General features: G+C 36.0%; 1 protein-coding gene and 1 non-coding gene across 4 annotated transcripts in view; one reads left to right on the forward strand and one right to left on the reverse strand.

Annotated features, from left to right (window-relative positions):
- HIBCH (3-hydroxyisobutyryl-CoA hydrolase) overlaps positions 1-18,514 on the reverse strand; it is a 113,168-nt gene that overhangs the window by 40,257 nt on the left and 54,397 nt on the right. For all 3 annotated transcript variants that reach the window (XM_053596684.1, XM_053596685.1, XM_053596683.1), the window contains one exon: positions 8,017-8,095. In XM_053596684.1, coding sequence (XP_053452659.1) covers positions 8,017-8,095 — 79 coding nt within the window. The remainder of the gene's footprint in view (positions 1-8,016; positions 8,096-18,514) is intronic.
- Positions 10,602-10,734, forward strand: LOC128591055 (small nucleolar RNA SNORA42/SNORA80 family). Its single transcript, XR_008381493.1, has one exon. It is a non-coding gene; the product is annotated as a small nucleolar RNA SNORA42/SNORA80 family (small nucleolar RNA).

Raw genomic sequence — 18,514 nt, forward strand, 5'->3', positions numbered from 1 at the left:
CAAAATCCCAAGACCAGAGATATTGGTGTGGATGTGGAGAAAAGGGAACACTTCTACACTGCTGGTGGGAATGCAAATTAATACATTCCTTTTGGAAAGATGTTTGGGGAACACTTAGAGATCTAAAAATAGATCTGCCATTCAATCCTATAATTCCTCTACTAGGTATATACCCAGAAGACCAAAAATCACATTATAACAAAGATATTTGTACCAGAATGTTTATTGCAGCCCAATTCACAATTGCTAAGTCATGGAAACAGCCCAAGTGCCCATCGATCCATGAATGGATTAATAAATTGTGGTATATGTACACCATGGAATATTATGCAGCCTTAAAGAAAGATGGTGACTTCACCTCTTTCATGTTTACGTGGATGGAGCTGGAACATATTCTTCTTAGCAAATTATCTCAGGAATGGAAGAAAAAGTATCCAATGTACTCAGCCCTACTATGAAACTAATTTATGGCTTTCATATGAAAGCTATAACCTAGTTATAACCTAAGAATATGGGGAAGGGGGAGAGGGAGGGAAGGGAGGGAGAAGGAGGATGAGCGGAGGGCGGGTGATTGGTGGGATTACACCTGTGGTGCGTCTTACAAGGGTACATGTGAAACTTAGTAAATGTAGAATATAAATGTCTTAACACAATAACTAAGAAAATGCCAGGAAGGCTATGTTAAGCAGTGTGATGAAAATGTGTCAAATGGTCTATAAAACAAGTGTATGGTGCCCCATGATTGCATTAATGTACACAGCTATGATTTAATAAAAAAATAAAGAAAGAAGATAAAAAAGTTTACATTAAAAAAAGATTCTACACAAACTTCCAGAAAATGAAACCAGCATTACCCCAATACCCCAAATTAAGGACGTTACAAGAAAATCCAAGACCAAATCTCTCATCAACATAGCTGCAAAAGTTTCAAATAAAATTTTAGTAAAGCATACACAGTAATATATAGAAAGGATAACACATCATTCCAAAGTAAGATCTATCCTATCAATGCATAACTAGTTTAATATAACAGCAGAGTAATTTACCACTACAAACTATTAAATAAAAAACCACAAATTATCACCTCAGTAGATAGAAAAACTAACATTTCACAAAGTTAAAAATCCATTCCTAATAAAAAACCTGCAGCCATCTAGTTCTAGAAGGAAATTTCTTTGTCCTGATAAAAGGTACCTATGAAAAATCTACAGCTTAATATCTAACTTAATTGGTGAAAGATGGAATGCATTCCCCTAATATCAGGAAAAAGGGAAGAATGTCCATTCTCATCATTTCTATGCAACATTGTTGTATTGGGAGTTCTACCCAAGAGGAACAATCTACCCAAAAAGAACATTCTCCTCAGTAAAGTATGTCAAGAATGGAAAAAGCAATAAGCAAGAGAAAGAAAAAGGTATCCACATAAGAAAAGAAAAGGTCAAACTTATCTTATTTGTAAATGACTTGTCTATTTAGGAATTCCAGTGCAATTTACAAAATAGCAACTAACACTACTAAGTAAGCATGGTAAATTTGCAGAGTACAAGATTGATACCCACATACAAAAATCAACCGTATTTCTATACACTTGTAACTAACAATTGAAGCTGAAAAATTTTAAAATATATAATTTATAATATCAAACAATATGAAATATTTAAGGATAAATCTGACCAAAGATACATAAGACCTATAAACTGAGAACTGCAAAACTTGCTGAAAGAAATTAAAGACCACTTACATAAATGGAGAAATATATCTTGCTCACAGGTCTGACGACTCAATATTAAGATGTTGATTCTCCCTAAATTGATCTTACCATTCTAGACAATAAAATTAAAATCCCATAAGGATTTTTTTTGACAGTAACAAACTCATTCTAAAATTCATAGAGAAATACAAAGGACTGACATAGCCAAATGAACTTGAGGGGAAAAAAGAACAAATCTGGAAGATTTTTATACCTGGTTTCAAGACTGACTATAAAGCAAAAGTAATCAAAACAACATGGTATTGGCATCAAGATCAACATATGTAAACAAATAACAAAGGTGCAAAAGCAATTCAGTGATGAAATGATAGCTTTTTCAACAAATGGTGCTAGAATAACAGTAACTTCTTGTTTAATTTCTTTTTTAAAGTTCTTTCTTTTTAATACTTTATTATTTTTTCTTTTTTTCTCCTTTTATTAAGTCCTATGCACATAGATAATGAATACATTTATGTTTTTATGGGGTACAATATGTGTTGATTTTTTTTATACAATTTGGAATCGTTACATCAAACTAATTAATATAGCTTTCACCTCATTTACTTATCGTGTTAAGACATTTATGTTCCACACTTGGTAGATCTGACTTGTACCCTTACAATATGCTCCACAGGTGGGGTCACACCACTTAACCTTCCCTCTATGGAACCTCCCCCCTTCCCTCCCATCCCTCTGTATTTCTCTCCTTCGTGCTAGGCTATAGTTGTGATCTATCTTTCATAAGAAATGTGAGTAATCATAAATTGGTTTCGTAAAAGTATGGAGTACACTGGATACTTTTTCTTCCATTCTTGAGATACTTTACGAAGAAGAATATTTTCCAGCTCCATCCATGTAAACATAAAAGAGTAAAGTCTCCCATCTTTTTTTAAGGCTTCATAGTATTCCATGGTATACATGTACCACAATCTATTAATCCATTCATGGGTTGATGGGCACTTGGGCTTCTTCCATGACTTGGCAATTATGAATTAAGCAGCAATGAACAATCTGGTGCAAATATCTTTGTTGCAAAGTGAATTTTGGTCTTTGGGATATATACCTAGTGGAGGAATTGCAGGATCAAACAGCAGGTCTACTTTTAGATTCCTGAGTGTTCTCCAAACTTCTTTCCGAAAGGAATGTATTAGCTTGGATTCCCACCAGCAGTGCAGAAGTGTTCCCTTTTCTCCACATCCATGCCAACATCTGTAGCTTTGGGATTTTGTTATGTGGGCTACTCTTACTGGAGTTAGATGATATCTCAAAGTAGTTTTGATTTGCATTTCTCTGATGATTAAAGATGATGAGCATTTTTTTCATGTGTCTGTAGACCATGTGCCTGTCTTCTTCAGAAAAGACTCTGTTCAAGTCTCTTGCCCACAACGAAATGGGATCACTTGTTCTTTTTTTTTGTAGTTTTTGGCCAGGGCTGGGTTTGAACCCACCACCTCCGGTATATGGGGCCGGCACCCTACTCCTTGAGCCACAGGTGCCTCCCAATCACTTGTTCTTTTCTTATTGAAAAGTTTGAGTTCTTTGTGGATTCTGGTTATCAAACCTTTGTCTGAAACATAACCTGCAAATATCCTCTCCCATTCTAAGGGCTGTCTACTTGCTTTACTCACTGTGTTCTTGGCAGTGCAGAAATGTTTTAGTTTGATCAGATCCCAGTAATGTATTTTTGGTATAGCTTCAATTGCCTGGGGGTCCTTCTCATAAAGTATTCTCCCAATCAATTTCTTCAAGTGTGAAGAACTATGTCCAAGAATCTTTATAGTTTCATGTCTTAAATTTAAGTATTTTATCCAGTGAGAGTCAATTTTTATTAGAGGTGAATGATGTGGGTCCAGTTTCAGTCTTCCACAAGTTGCAAGCCAGTTCTTGCAGCACCATGTGTTAAATAGGGAATCTTTCCCCTAATTTATATTTTTGATAGGCTTATCAAAGACCAAATGATGATGAGTAACTGGGTTCATCTCTTGGTTCTCAATTCTGTTCCATACATCTACCTCTCTATTTATGTGCTAGTACCATGCTATTTTGATCACTATAGATTTGTAGTATAGTCTGATGTCTGGCAGCATGTTTCCTCCTGATTTGTTTTTATTTTTGAGCAATGTCTTGGCTACTCGAGGTTTTTCTCTGTTTACATATAAAATGAAGTACTAATTTTTCCAGACCTTTAAAATATGACAGGGCTTTAATAGGGATTGCATTAAATCTGTAGATTGCTTTGGGTAGTATAGACATTTAACAATGTTGATTCTTCCCAGCCATGAACATGGTATGTTTTTCCATTTGTTAACATCTTCAGCTATTTCTTTTCTCAGAGTTTCATAGTTGTCTTTATAGAGATCTTTCATGTCCTTTGTTAGGAATAGCATCCTTGTTTTTTCAGCTTGACTACTGCTGGTACATGTAAATGCTACTGATTTGTGAGTATTGATTTTTGTATCCTGAGACACGGCTGTATTCCTTGATCACTTCTAAGAGTTTTGAAGTTGAGTCCCTGGGGTTTTGCAGGCATACAATCATATCATCTGCAAAGACAGAAAGTCTGATCTCCTCTGACCCTATATGGATACCCTTGATTGCCTTCTCTTGCCTGACTGCAATGGCTAAGACTTCCATTACAATGTTAAAAAGCAGTGGAGACAGTGGGCAACCTTGCCTGGTTCCTGAACTGAGTGGAAATGTTGTCAATTTTACTCCATTCACTACAATATTGGCTGTGGGTTTGCTGTAGATGCCCTCTATCAGTTTAAGAAATGTCCCTTCTATAACTATTTTCTTAAGTGTTTTGATCATGAAAGGATGCTGGATATTATCAAAACTTTTTCTGCATCCATTGAGAGAATTGTATGGTCTTTGTCTTTTAATTTGTTAAATGATGTATTATATTTATAGATTTGCATATATTGAACAAGCCTTGAGACCCTGGGATAAAACCCATTTGGTCATGGTGTATAATTTGTTTTGATGTATTTGCTAGGATCTTATTGAATATTTTTGCATCAATATTCATTAGAGATTTTGGTCTATAACTTTCTTTTCTTGTTGGGTCTTTTCCTGGTTTAGGAATCAGGGTGATATTTGCTTTGTAGAATGTGTTGGGAAGTATTCCCTCTTTTTCTATGTTTTGGAAAAGGTTAAGTAATATAGGTACTAGTTCCTCTTTGAAAGTTTGGTAGAATTCTGATGTAAAGCCATCTGGTCCCAGACTTTTCGTTTTGGGGAGATTTCATATAGTTGATGCTATTTCAGAACTTGATATAGGCCTGTTCAACATTTCTACTTCTTTCTGGCTAAGTCTAAGAAGGTGGCGTGCTTCTAAGTATTGGTCTATTTCCTTCAGATTTTCATATTTCTGAGAAAAGAGTTTTTTGTAATATTAAGGATTTTTTGAATTTCTGAGGAATCTGTTGTTATTTTGTCTTTGTCATTTCTGATTGATGAAATTGGGAATTTTACTCTTCTTTTCCTGGTTAGGTTAGCCAAAGTTTTATCAATTTTATTGACCTTTTCAAAAAACCAACTTTTTGATTTATTGATCTGTTGTATAAATCTTTTGTTTTCAATTTCATTTCATTCTGCTCTAATTTTGGTTATTTCTTGTCTTCTGCTGGGTTTGGGATTGGAATGTTCTTTCTTTTACAGTTGCTTGAGATGTCCCATTAAGTTGCTGACTTCCTCTTTTTCCGTTCTCTTGAGGAAGGCTTGCAACACTACAAATTTCCCTCTTAGGATTGCAGTATCCCACAGGTTCTTATAATTCATGTCTTCATTATCATTCTGTTGCAAAAGAATTGGTAATTTCCTTCTTAATCTAGTCTATGATCCAGCTATCATTCAGCAAGGTTATTTAGTTTCCATGTCTTTGTGTGAGTATGCAGATTCCTGTTGTTACAGAGTTCGATTTTTACTCCATGATGGTCTGAGAAGATACAAGTAATCATTTCCATTCTTTTAAATTTGCTGAGGTTAGACTTGTGACCTAAGATGTGATCAATTTTGGAGGATGTGCCATGGGCTGATGAGAAGAATGTGCATTCAGTTTTGTTAGGATGAAATGTTCTGTAGATGTCTGTTAAACTCAATTGTTGAATGGTTAATTTTAAGTCTAAAATTTCTTTGCTTAGTTTCTTATTGGAGGATCTATCCAACACTGCCAAAGGGGTGTTAAAATCTTTAACTATTATGGTGCTGGAGGAAATCAAGTTGCTCATGTCTGTTACGGTCTCTTTTATAAATTGAGGAGCATTCTGGTTGGATGCATAAATGTTATTAATTGAAATCTCATCATGTTGAGTGTTTCCCTTAACAAATATGAAGTGACCATCCTTATCTTTCCTTACTTTTTTTTGGTTTAAAGCCTATTGTATCTGTGACTAAAATTGCAACACCTGCTTTTTTCTGCTTTCCATTTGCCTGAAATATAGATGACCATCCCTTCACCCCGAGTCTATATTTATCCCTTAAAGTGAGATGAGATTCTTATATGCAGCAGATATCTGGCCTGAGATTTCGTATCCTGTCAGCCAACCTATGCTTCTTTAGAGGAGAATTTAAGCCATTCACATTAATTGAGAGTACTGATAAGCCTGGTAGTATTTGGGGTGTCAAGTTTTTCAAAAACTTTTGCTACTGTTGAAGTTCGGATTTGATCAAAAGTTACTGAGTGAGTTTACTTTGGTGGTAGAGCATTGTGCTGGTCATTGTGGAGGATGTGTCTGAGAATATCCTGGAGAGTTGGTTTAGTTATGGCTAATTTCTTCAACAAGTGAATGTCATTAAAGTATTTAATTTCTACATCATAAATTAAACTCACTTTAGCTGGATACAGGATCCTGGGTTGAAAATTGTTTTCTTTTAGGAGGTTAAAGGTTGATGACCATCCTCTTCTTAAAAATTCTGGATTGAAATTTTTCTTCAGAGTGATCTGCAGTCATTCTAATATTCTTCCCCGTATAGGTTACGGTTTTCTTATGTCTGGCTGCTTGCAGAATTTTCTCCTTCATATTAACTTTGGTGAAGTTAATTACAATGTGTCGGGGAGATGCTTTGTTTGTGTTGAGTCATGCTGGGGTTCTGAAACTGCTATGTAAATTTCAGAATCTCTTATGTCTGAGAAGTTCTTTGATTATTTAATGGAGTAGAGCATCTGAACCCTTCGAAACAACCTTGTTGCCTTAAGGAATTCCTATAAGGCGAATGTTTGCTTTCTTGGAATTGTCCCAAAGCTCTCTCAGAGAATGATCCATTTTTGTTCTCCACTTCTCTTCCTCTTTGAGCATTTGGGATTGTTCAAAAGCTTTGTCTTCAATGTCAGAAATCCTTTCTTCTGCCTGCTCCATTCTGTTATGAGGGATTCTACTGTATTTCCCATATCTTGGATGGCTGCAAATTGTTTTCTCAATGTGTCAAAATCTTTGATGATTTTGTCTTTGAATTCAATGAATTCTTGAGACAATTTTTGAATTATTCCTAGAATTTCTAGTTTCAACTTTACTTCCATTCTGTTAATCTTATTTGCCATCCAAATTCTAAACTCAATTTCTAACATCTCAGCCATTTGTTTATGAATGGAATCTTCTGGTGTGTGCACCTTGTCATTCCTTGGGGGAGTTGATCTACTCTGATTATTCATGTTGCCAGAGTTTTTCTGCTAATTTTGCCCCATGATTATTTTTTACTGTTTGGCTAGATAAGTAAGTAAGGTGAAATTGGACTGGGGGGCTCCTGGAGTAGGGATTAACCAGCCTTTGCCAGAGAGCTGGGACTGGTGACTGCAGCTTTTCCCCTACAACTTTGCAAAGGACCCATACAGTCTACACCCTGCGACTCTGGGAACCTGCTTGGTGTGGTGGGGGTAGGTGATTGTCTTGTATTCAGCTGGTCTCTGTCCAATCCTAGTAAATCAGTGACTCTGGATTGAAGTCTCAGCTCTGGTTTGTTTCCTTGGGGTCGCAGCTCACCTCAGCAAGGGTGATGTGCACTCTTTAATCTTCTCTCTTGGCTCAGCTCCAAATTGTCAGCTTACTTGATAAGCTTCTGTCCATTAACTCTCCTTCTGGACAGGAGCCTCTGTGGAAAGCTGGCTCCAGTTGGCCATCTTGCCTCTCCCCTCTTTAAAGTTCTTTCACTGTTGTATCTCACACAAGATTCCATCAGTTACTTCAACAACAACATAACCTAAAATGTATAAAGATAATGATTCTAAAAGTAACCATTAAAAATTTTGAGTTTTTTTTTTTTTTTTTTACCTATTGCTGTTTCTGGCATTGCAAAAAGAGACTTTTCTGTAGCCACTCGGAATTGCCCATGAACTGAGACACCAACTCCCTAGAGAAATAAGGTGAAAAATTTTGTTTAATAATATTATAAAAAATAAAACAAATTCACACATAAATACTGCAAAGCAAGTAAAATATCTTTAATTCCACAGGAATCTGTTTCAGAGGATAAGCTGGAGAGCAGTCCTAATCCATACCATTTCAGACAAACTTGCTGGACAAAAATATACGAAAATCCCTGATATCCAAAGTAGATACTTAAAACATTTTTTTTTTTTACAAAATAAATTTGTGTTAGCTATTTCCAATCAGTATACTATGTTTTGCTTCATGTCTTCTTCCCCAATTCCCTGTCATTTCAAAACAGATGCAGCATTTTACAGTAACTCTTCCCTGAACCACTGAGATTTGCTTATTGGTGTAATCAAAAAAGCACAACCAAACAGGGGAGGTGGCATGTTCCTGTAGTCCCAGCTGTTTGGAAGGGTCAGCTGCAGTGGGAGGATCACTTGAGCCCAGGACTTTGAGTCCAATCTGAGCAACATAGTGAGATCCCATCTCTTTGAAAAAAGAAAAAAAAAAATACAACCAAGCTATTCTAGCAAATTTGTTTTGAATAGAATATTAACACATTTTGGGCAGCTCCTGTGGCTCAGTGGGTAGGGCGCCAGCCCCATGTGCCGAGGGTGGCGGGTTCGAACCCAACCCCAGCCAAACTGCAACAACAACAACAAAAATAGGCAGGCATTGTGGCAGGGCTCCTGTAGTCCCAGCTACTCAGGAGGCTGAGGCAAAAGAATCACCTAAGCCCAAGAGCTGGAGGTTGCTGTTAGCTGTGATGCCACAGCACTTTACTGAGAGTGACATAGTGAGATTCTGTCAAAAAAATAAATAAATAAAATTAAAAATGAAGAATATTAACACATTTTATTTATTCACATATTTCACAAGATAAAATCAGCATTAGTTATAATTTAACAGGACCAATTATATAAGTTTCAAAAATTGGTTATTAAATAATCAAGTTTTAGAAAATTAAAAGATTTGGCTAAAAGTCTCTATTTCTCTGACTTACTAAATGTTACTGAAAGCAAACACACCAGTCATCTCTTAATACCAGACATTTTTCAATAAGATGAAATGCGAGGTGCACACTTAATAACAAAGTAACCGAGTTTACTGCTCACACTATAACATACACTTCCTACCTTATGGTCTTTTTACTCTACAGGCAGTCCTCAAGTTACAAACATCCAATGTGCAACTCGCACATTAAAGGAAGGTATTAGAGTAAGTCCCTGAGTTACAAACATCTGACGTACAGCTGTACTTCTGAATGAAGGCTATTAACAGTTTACTAGATAAATGTACTGCTCCACGTTACATACAAATCAACTTAAGAACAAACCTACACAACCTATCTCATTTGTAACCCAGGGCTGCCTATATTACAAACTTCTATATGATTATTTTAGTTTTCATTATTATTCCCTTTTTACCAATTTATCTTTGACATTAGAGAGTTAAATGACTTGAAACATGAAGAAGAAGCATTCCATGTACTAGAAACTAATCTGAAACCAGTAGATCAACAACTGCAGGCCCACAGGACAGAAAAAACACAACTCAATTTGGAGGCAGGGCGGTGCTCAGTAAGCTCCCACCTAATGGGTACACCTTCTGGGTGAAGAACTCAAGTACAACTGAGACTTTTCCTAACAAACACAAAAAATGTAATCTAATCTTATGTTTATATTTATCTGAAATAAAAAAAAATGTTCATTTAATTCTGCTTTAAACTAAAATAAAAAACTTTAAAAAAACCCAACAATGTGAAGCATCTGGAATGATGTCGAGCACATGAGAGCGCTATAAATATTAGCTAGAGAAAAGGCCCCAGTTCTGTTTCTTTGTTCATTGCAATTTCCCCAACTCCTTCAAGTGTTTTCTCACTCAGGTCAGCCATTTATAGGGTCTTAAAACTTTTAAGGCTTTCAGGTAGCGCCTGTGGCTCAGTGAGTAGGGCGCCGGCCCCATATACTGAGGGTGGTGGGTTCAAACCTGGCCCCGGCTGAACTGCAACAAAAAGATAGCTGAGTGTTGTGGCGGGTGCCTGTAGTCCCAACTACTTGGGAGGCTGAGGCAAGAGAATCACTTAAGCCCAGGAGTTGGAGGTTGCTGTGAGCTGTGATGCTGCAGCACTCTACCCAGGGCCATAGCTTGAGGCTCTGTCTCAAAAATAAAAACAAGAACTTTTAAGGCTTTCATTAAGAAAATACTCAGAAAAATGTGCTATTTCATATAAACTTCATTTACATACTAGATGCTAAGGTTAAAAGACCATGTCTATAAACTCGAAAATGAGTAAAATTCTTTAGTCACCACCTATATATCCCTTGATGTCAACATTTATAAATTATACTCACAATGTTAGATATACTCCTTATAGTCAAATATGATTATGTTATAGATATTCTATTAGGACATAGTTAACAGCAATATTAACCCAAATTAGATTACATATATTTCAAGATAACATAAAAGCTTATAAAGTCTTATAAGAATAAAACCCTAGGCCCGTTCCCCTGGGCCTCTCATAGTGCCCCATGCCAGAGCAAACTGTGGCCCTGAACCATTGCCTGGCCTCTGTGTCCATAGGCTGCTGGCACTGAAGTGGGTTGCACAGAGGAAAAAAAAAAAAAAAAAAAAAAGAATAAAACCCTAGTTATACTGATCATTTCTTATGCTATTTTAAGTGTTCTTGCCTTATATTCACTCCTAGTTTATCACCCTATAACTGAAAGTTATTAGTGTTCAGGAATGTGTTGTTAAGAACTTTAAAAGAAAGGGTTGGATGGGATTAGCAGTTTTCAGACTGTGTTCTATTGAGCCCTAGGACTCAGAAGGGCTGGACCAGTCTACAGCTGCCCAGCAGGTGATCTCCAGGCCTCACTGGCTGACCGTCCTCAATCATGTTCCTCTGCATATTGCCTCTACCTCTCTTAATTAACTTTGAATTTCATAAACAGAACATGACTTTATTCCCCTTTGTTAAACATTTACGTATAAAGGTAAAGTCTGACTACAACCCCTATCCTAGTCTTCCCATTCTCTCTCCAGAGACACAGTCATAATCAATTTGATAAGTAACCCTTCAGACTTTTCTTCTACGTATCTCATGTTTGAAAAAATGTGTATTTGTACAATATGTATTTCATATGTAATATATGACTATTTATATATAAAATTCAAACTCTATTTTGCAGCCTGCAAAACTCTACATAATCTGGCCCAGCCTACCTTTCTACCTCCTACCACTTTTTCCGCACTCATCATTCCTCCAAAGCTTTTGAAATTTCAAGCTTTTGAAATTGGAATTAATCATAAGATTTTAAGGTAAGGAAGACATCTCAGAGAAGGCCACTGCCTGTTCAATCACTGCTTTTTTTCTTCTAAGGCAGTGGTTCTCAACCTTCCTAATGCCGCAGCCCTTTAATACAGTTCCTGTGGGTCACGACCTACGGGTTGAGAACTGCTGCTTTAAGGGAATCTACTCTGCCCAGAGACTATTCCCCTACCCCTGCAGTGGCTGAGCTAGAGATGGGAATGGACCCAAGGACACCCAATTAAAACCAACCAGATTCTGAGACCTGGGCAGTAATGAGGGCAGGAGAGGGTGTGAGTTAAACAAGATTCTTACTTTTAGGTATTTAAAACACAGTGGGTAGCTGTCACTTGATAACTGGCAATGAAGCTCAAAGGTCATCTGAAATTTGAGCAACAGCAGACAAGACAGCCAAGTAAAAGCTGAAATTATATAGGGTAGGGACCAAAAGACTGAGAGCGCTGTAGCCTGTATAAGACAGAAAACAAACATATTTTTTAAAGTTTTTCTAAAGAAAGGGCAAACATACTACTTAAATCTGCCTTATTTTGCCGCTTCTGCTGTCCAATTTTCAGGAAGATAAATTATACTGCAGTTCTGTCCCTATATTCACAATTGATCCCTGAACTTGTCTAATAACTGCCCCCTTCTCCTTTGTGGAACTTTTTAAGTCTCCATTCTTTTAAATTTAAAAAAAGCCTCTTCACTATATTTTCAGTTAGAATCACACCTACATTCTGTTATGCCTCAGCATCACACAATATATTCCTCTTTAGTCCTTTGGCTTCCAGCATACACTCATTACAATACTGCTTTTCCTCCCAACATAACTTTCTAACATTACTCTCCCTGACTAGCCATTCCCACTACATCTTCTGGAGCCCCTATTCCTTTACAAAAGGACAGTCTAACAAACTTCTCTACAGAGGGCCTGCTCCACACCCTGAACTCCATGGAGAAAGAAATTTATAAGCCCTGTACTCTTTCAGGTAGAAACTACAGATCCTATATTCACTGATTTAGTTATTTACTTTATATTAAATGATACATTTTGTATCAAATTTGGCTGTTGATAATAGTGAATAAAATAAAAGTCTTCAATATTTTAGTAAAAAGCTATTAGTGAAAAGATTTCAGAATAACTGAGCACTGATACAAGTATCACTAAGAGCTGATTTTAAAGCCTTTCCACAGAGACAAAGGCTGAGAATGTGCAAGCCACCTGACTTGGAAATATTAAGAATATAAATGCTGGTCCATCCCGACTGGGTGTAGAGCCCTAATGGCAAATTCATAAATAATTCTTCTATCTTACATCAAAGGATCCATTACAGGTTGCTTCTAAGAAGTCCCCCTTAACTTCCAAAATTTGATGTCATATTTTATTTAACCACTAGTCTTAGCTAGTACTAATTTGCTAGACTAAAAAGGCTTCAGAGTCTTCAAAGTTCATTGTGTTAACTAATTTTTATATAGACTAATTCTCCAAATGTAACATTTTATTCCAATTTTACTCTCCTCTAACACCCTCCCTGTATTCTACTAAACCCAGTAGTCAAATCTCATTTTTTATGTAAATAAGTATGTCAGTAGCATTTGACAGAGCTGCTCACTGAAATGATTTACTTGGTTTTGAGACATCATATTTTCCTGGGTTTTTTTCCTTACAGTAGAACCTCTGTAAATTGGCCACTGTAGCAAACTGGTCAACATACAGAGTTGGTCCACATGAGGAACGTAGGCTACTGTACTGACATGTACATGTGGTGCATGTCTGCTCTATGAAAATTAGGTCAACTGAAGGAGATGGTCAATGAATGTAGGGAGGTGGTTGATTACAGAGGTTCTACTGCATTTCATCAGTTGCTCTTTCATTTCTCCCTGACATTAAAATGTTGATCTGTCACAATGATCAGACATCATCCTTCTATATTCATTCCCTAGGTGATCTCTTCCAGCCCCACGATGTTAAGTACCATCTATAACATTAATGACTTACATTATTTCTCCTTCCCTGACTTCTCTACTCAGCTGTTTAACATCTAGCTGTCTATATAACATCTCCACTTGACTGTCTTAATAATTACCTCAACCTTCACATATTAAAAGTAAATATCTTGATTTCTCCTTAAATGTGCTACTCCTCTGTCTTCCCTATCTTAGTATGAGCCTTTCACCCAGCTCCTCAGGCCAAGTACCTCAACACTATGTCATTTTCCTGCCCAAAATTCTCCAGTGACTTCCCATCACACAAAACTATTATCATCATGACTGGTAAGGGCCTATGTGATCATGCGGTCTACCACACCCCACTTTCCTCACTTTCATTCCAGTAAGCCATACTGGCATTTGTTTTTCCACTTTCTTAATGGACCCATACATTTAAAAGTACACAAATGAACAAGTAGTACATGTACAGTTTCAGTGAATCATCTTAAAAAGAACACACTCACATAAACCCAAATAAAAATGATCAGAAATTCCTTTATGAACCCTGTTAGTTCACTATGCCTTCCATCCTTCAAATAACTACTATCCTGACCTCTAACAAAAGGTTGTTTTCTGGCTTTTATCTAGATATAAATAGAATCATAAAATATGTATTATCATTTGATTTTTCAATCAACATTATGTTTGTGAGACTGATTCATGTTCTTAGGTGTAGCTATAATTTGTTCTTTTTCATTGTATAGCATCTTTTCATATGAATAAGCAACCATTTCTTAATACATTCTTTTTTTTTTTTTGCAGTTTTTGGCCAGGGCTGGGTTTGAACCCGCCACCTCCAGCATATGGGGCTAGCACCCAAAACCTTTGAGACACAGGCACCGCCCTCTTAATGCATTCTAATGCAAATAGCTATTTGGGTTTTTTCACAATTATGACTATCATAAATAACAACTCAATAACCATTCTTATGCATATCCCTTGGTGTACATATTTTGGTCATGTATATGAATGAAGGCTGACAATTAAGTTCACGAACTTGCCACCATGCATGTACAAACAGCTCAGTAAGGTTTCATAACCTTGGTATATCAGTTTCTTACAGTTGTGCTCATGTCAATGTGTGGTGGTGCCTTGCTGAGAGGCGTTCCTTATTGCCATATGTTTTTGTGTACCATCACGAGAATGTTGGAAGGTGAATTAGAGCAACAAACAAATATCCATAAATTTCTTGTTAAACTTGGCAAGAGTGGAAGTGAAATCAAGGACATGTTAATCAAAGTATATGGAGATAATGCCACAAAGAAAACAGCAGTGTACAAGTGGATTAAACTTTTTTCTGACGAGAGAGAAAGCATCACTAATGAAGAGAGGTCAGGGCAGCCATTAGTCAGCAGAACTGAATAAAACATTACAAAAATGTGTCCAATTGTGTGTCAAAATTGTCAGTTAACTATCAGAAGCATAGAAGACCAAGTAAACATCAATAGAAAAACAGAAAAATCTTAACTGAAAATCTTGGCATTAGATATCTTGGCAAAGGAGGGTCAAAAATTTGACTTCTCAGAGGCAGATGATGTCTGAAACCATTATCACTGGTGATGAAACATGAGTGTGTCTATACAACTCTGAAATAATGCGTCAAAGCACATAACAGAAGCCAGACAATTCTCAACAACCAAAAATGTTCCATTAGTCCAAATCAAGAGCCAAAATAATGTTGCTAACCTTTTTTTGGTATCATTATGAATATGAATTATGAATTCATACTATCTGGACAGTTAACAAAGTTTAGTATTGGGAAGTGCTAAAAAAACATACTATTTGTGTGAAAGTTAGAAAAAAAAGGACATTAACTTTTCACCAAAAACTCAATGGCTCTTGTATCACAACAATGAACTGTTTGTGATGGAGTTTTAGCTAGTAAACAAATAACTATTGGAACACCTTCCCTACGCACCTGATCTGGGCCCCAATGACCTTTTCTATACCCAAAGATAAAGGAAAGATAGAAGATACTTTGATGACATTCAAGATGTCAAGGGTAATACCACAACAGTTCTGAGGGCGATTCCTGGAAGAGATTTCCAAAATTGCTTTGAGGTTGGACTGGGCACTGGTGTCAGTGAATAGCTTCCCAAGGGGAGTACTTTGAAGGTGACTGTAGTGATATTCAGCAATGAGATATGTAGCACTTTTTCTAGGATGAGTTTGTGAACTTAATTGTCAGACCTGTATACCAAAGAGTAAAACTGTTGGGTAAAAGTATATTAATTCATTCAACTTTAAAAGATGTCAAAGCAATTCTCCTAAGTGGTAGTACTAATTTCTATACACTCAACAGTGCATGACTTTGCTGCTCCCCATCCTCAACAAGGCCTGAAGTTGTCTTTCATGTTTTAGCCATTTTAATGAGGATACATTACTATTTCACTGTGATTTTAATTTGCCTTTCCTTGATAATATATGTAGTTGAGTGCTTTTCTGTGTTTATTGGCTGTCTGGATGTCCTCTTTGTGAAATGTCTGTTCTAATCTTTTGTTCATTTTTCCACTGGATTTTTATACTGACTGGTATAAATTCTTTATATATTCTATGTATGATTTGTCAGATATATGTACTTCAAATATATTTTCAGTCTGTGGCTTTCTTTTTCCCTGTCTTAAGGATGTCTTGGAATGAACAGAAGTTCTTATTTTTAATACATTCCAGTTTGTTGGTTTGTTACCCAGCAACATGTAATCAGAAGAGGCTTTTATTGATTTAATAAATAATAAATGCAATCCTTAAAGTTTATCACTGGATTTGGTTGGCTAATAGTTTAAAGATTCTTCATCTATGTTCATAAGAGAGATTGGATAGATTTCTTTCCTTGCCATGTCCTTGTACATTTTAATAGTAAAATAATGCTAGCCACACAAAATATAGTAACAATGTTCCCTCACATTCTATTATCTGGAAAAGTTGGGTAAGATTTATATTATTTCTTCTTTAAATGTATGAAATGAATTCAAAAGTGCAATCACCTGGAACTAAAATTTTTTTGTGAAAAGCATTTTAGAGATTTACTTTCATTAATAGTTATTATGAATTCAATTTCATTAATACATAGAATTCAGATTTTTTCTTGTGTCAGTTTAGAGACATTGCAGGAATTTGTCCCTTTCATTAACATTTTGAGAATTATGAACATGAAGTTATACATAACATCTTACAATCTTTTTAATGGCTGTAAGTTTCTATAGGGATATATTCTTTTTTTTTTTTTTTTTTGACAGAGCCTCACCATGTTGCCCTTGGTAGAGTGTGTGGCATCATAGCTCACAGCAACCTCAAACTCTTGGGCGTAAGCGATTCTCTTGCCTCAGCCTCCCAAGTAGCTAGGACTACAAGTGCCCACCACAATGCCCGGCTATTTTTTGTTGCAGTTGTCATTGTTTAGCTGGTCCAGGCTGAGTTCAAACCCGCCACCTTCAGTGGATGTGGCTGGCACCGTAACCACTGTGCTATGGGGGCCAAGCCATATATTCTTTTTCATTTCAAACTTTGTGATGTATTTTGCTTTTATCTTTATCAGTCTCATTAAGAATTTATTGGTTTTATTAGCCTATAAAAAACTTTGGCTTTGACAATTTTTACTATTTATTCTGAATTTCATTTATTTCATCTGAATCATTTCATTGTAGTGCGTATGTTCCAAACATTCAAGACATTTTCCAGTTGTCTATTATTGTTTGCTAACTTACCAAAAACAAAGGTATATCTTTCTTCGAGGAAGCTAATATCATCCTAGAGCTCAAATAATCTCTATTCTGGTCCTTCCCAGAATAATTTTTAATACTCAATTAGAAATAATTAAAAATGACCAAACACACAAGATCAGACCATGACTAAAAGCAAAGAGAAACAATAACAATAGAAATAGATTCATAAGACATTCAAATTTACATGTTATATCTAACTCTTCTACAGTTACATGTTATATCTAACTCTTCCCAGCTCAAGTAAAAGTTTTTACCATAAAATGTACCTTATTGGATATTAAAATATATATACATGTTTTTTTTTTGGCCAGGGCCCAGTTTGAACCCACCACCTCCAGTATATTGGGCCGGCACCCTACTCCTTGAGCCACAGGCACCACCTGATATTAATATCAACTTTCTTTTAGTTAGTATGGTTCAATACATGTATCTTTCACCTGTCTTTTGCTTATAACCCTTCTATGCCTTATATTTATGGTGTCCCAAGCACTCTGATAGTAATTGTTTTTTAACTGGATTATTATTAATCACCTTTCCATAGTAATATAATCTGCTATAAAGAATAGTAATATGGACAAGCATAACACCTGAATAAAAACGCAACAAGTCAAACTGTACCATAAAAAATAAACATACTTATTAAAATTTTGACATCCCTAAAGGCAAAAATTGAGCAAACAAAGACTTTTTAAAAATTCAGAGATATAAATGTGCTTTCAAGTAGTTCTCATAGGAGAAAAAAGCTGATATATAGTTTTATGGCTTTTTAAGATGCTGTAATTATGATTACTTAAAAAAAGAAAATTAAATCATTCAAAAATACAAATATGCTAATAAGTAACTAAAAATACCACTCACTTCCATGTTTCTTTTTTTTTTTTTTTTTGGAGACACAGTCTCACTGTGTCACCCTCGGTAGAGTGCCATGGTGCCACAGCTCACAGCAATCTCCAACTTCTTCACCGAATAAAACCTAGAACAATTACCAATCTACTAGGGCCCCGCAATGTACTGTGATTGCTAACCACAATTTTCTTTTCTTTTTATCTTTTTTTACTAACCCCCATTTTCTATTAAAAGTAACCAAGACTGCTTTAGAGAAACAGCTGATTTTAGTTCTAGGAAATGAAACATCTAAGATGAGCCTGGATCGTATTTTTTACCATAAAGCAAAAAAAAAACTGTCATAGATTTTGTGGGCACAGAAGCCAACATGCATGTTTCTGAGGCAAACCACTCTTCTGGTAGGCTATGTTCTAGGCCTTATTTTCTAGAGTCTTATAGGCTTCTCATTCATTCCAGCCAATAAACATTGGTGTTTTATAGGATCCATCCTGGGCTTATTTTTATTGTTACTTTTTTCTGTCATACT

The sequence above is a fragment of the Nycticebus coucang genome, chromosome 7, assembly GCF_027406575.1.
Source record: "Nycticebus coucang isolate mNycCou1 chromosome 7, mNycCou1.pri, whole genome shotgun sequence".
Lineage (NCBI taxonomy): Eukaryota > Metazoa > Chordata > Mammalia > Primates > Lorisidae > Nycticebus > Nycticebus coucang.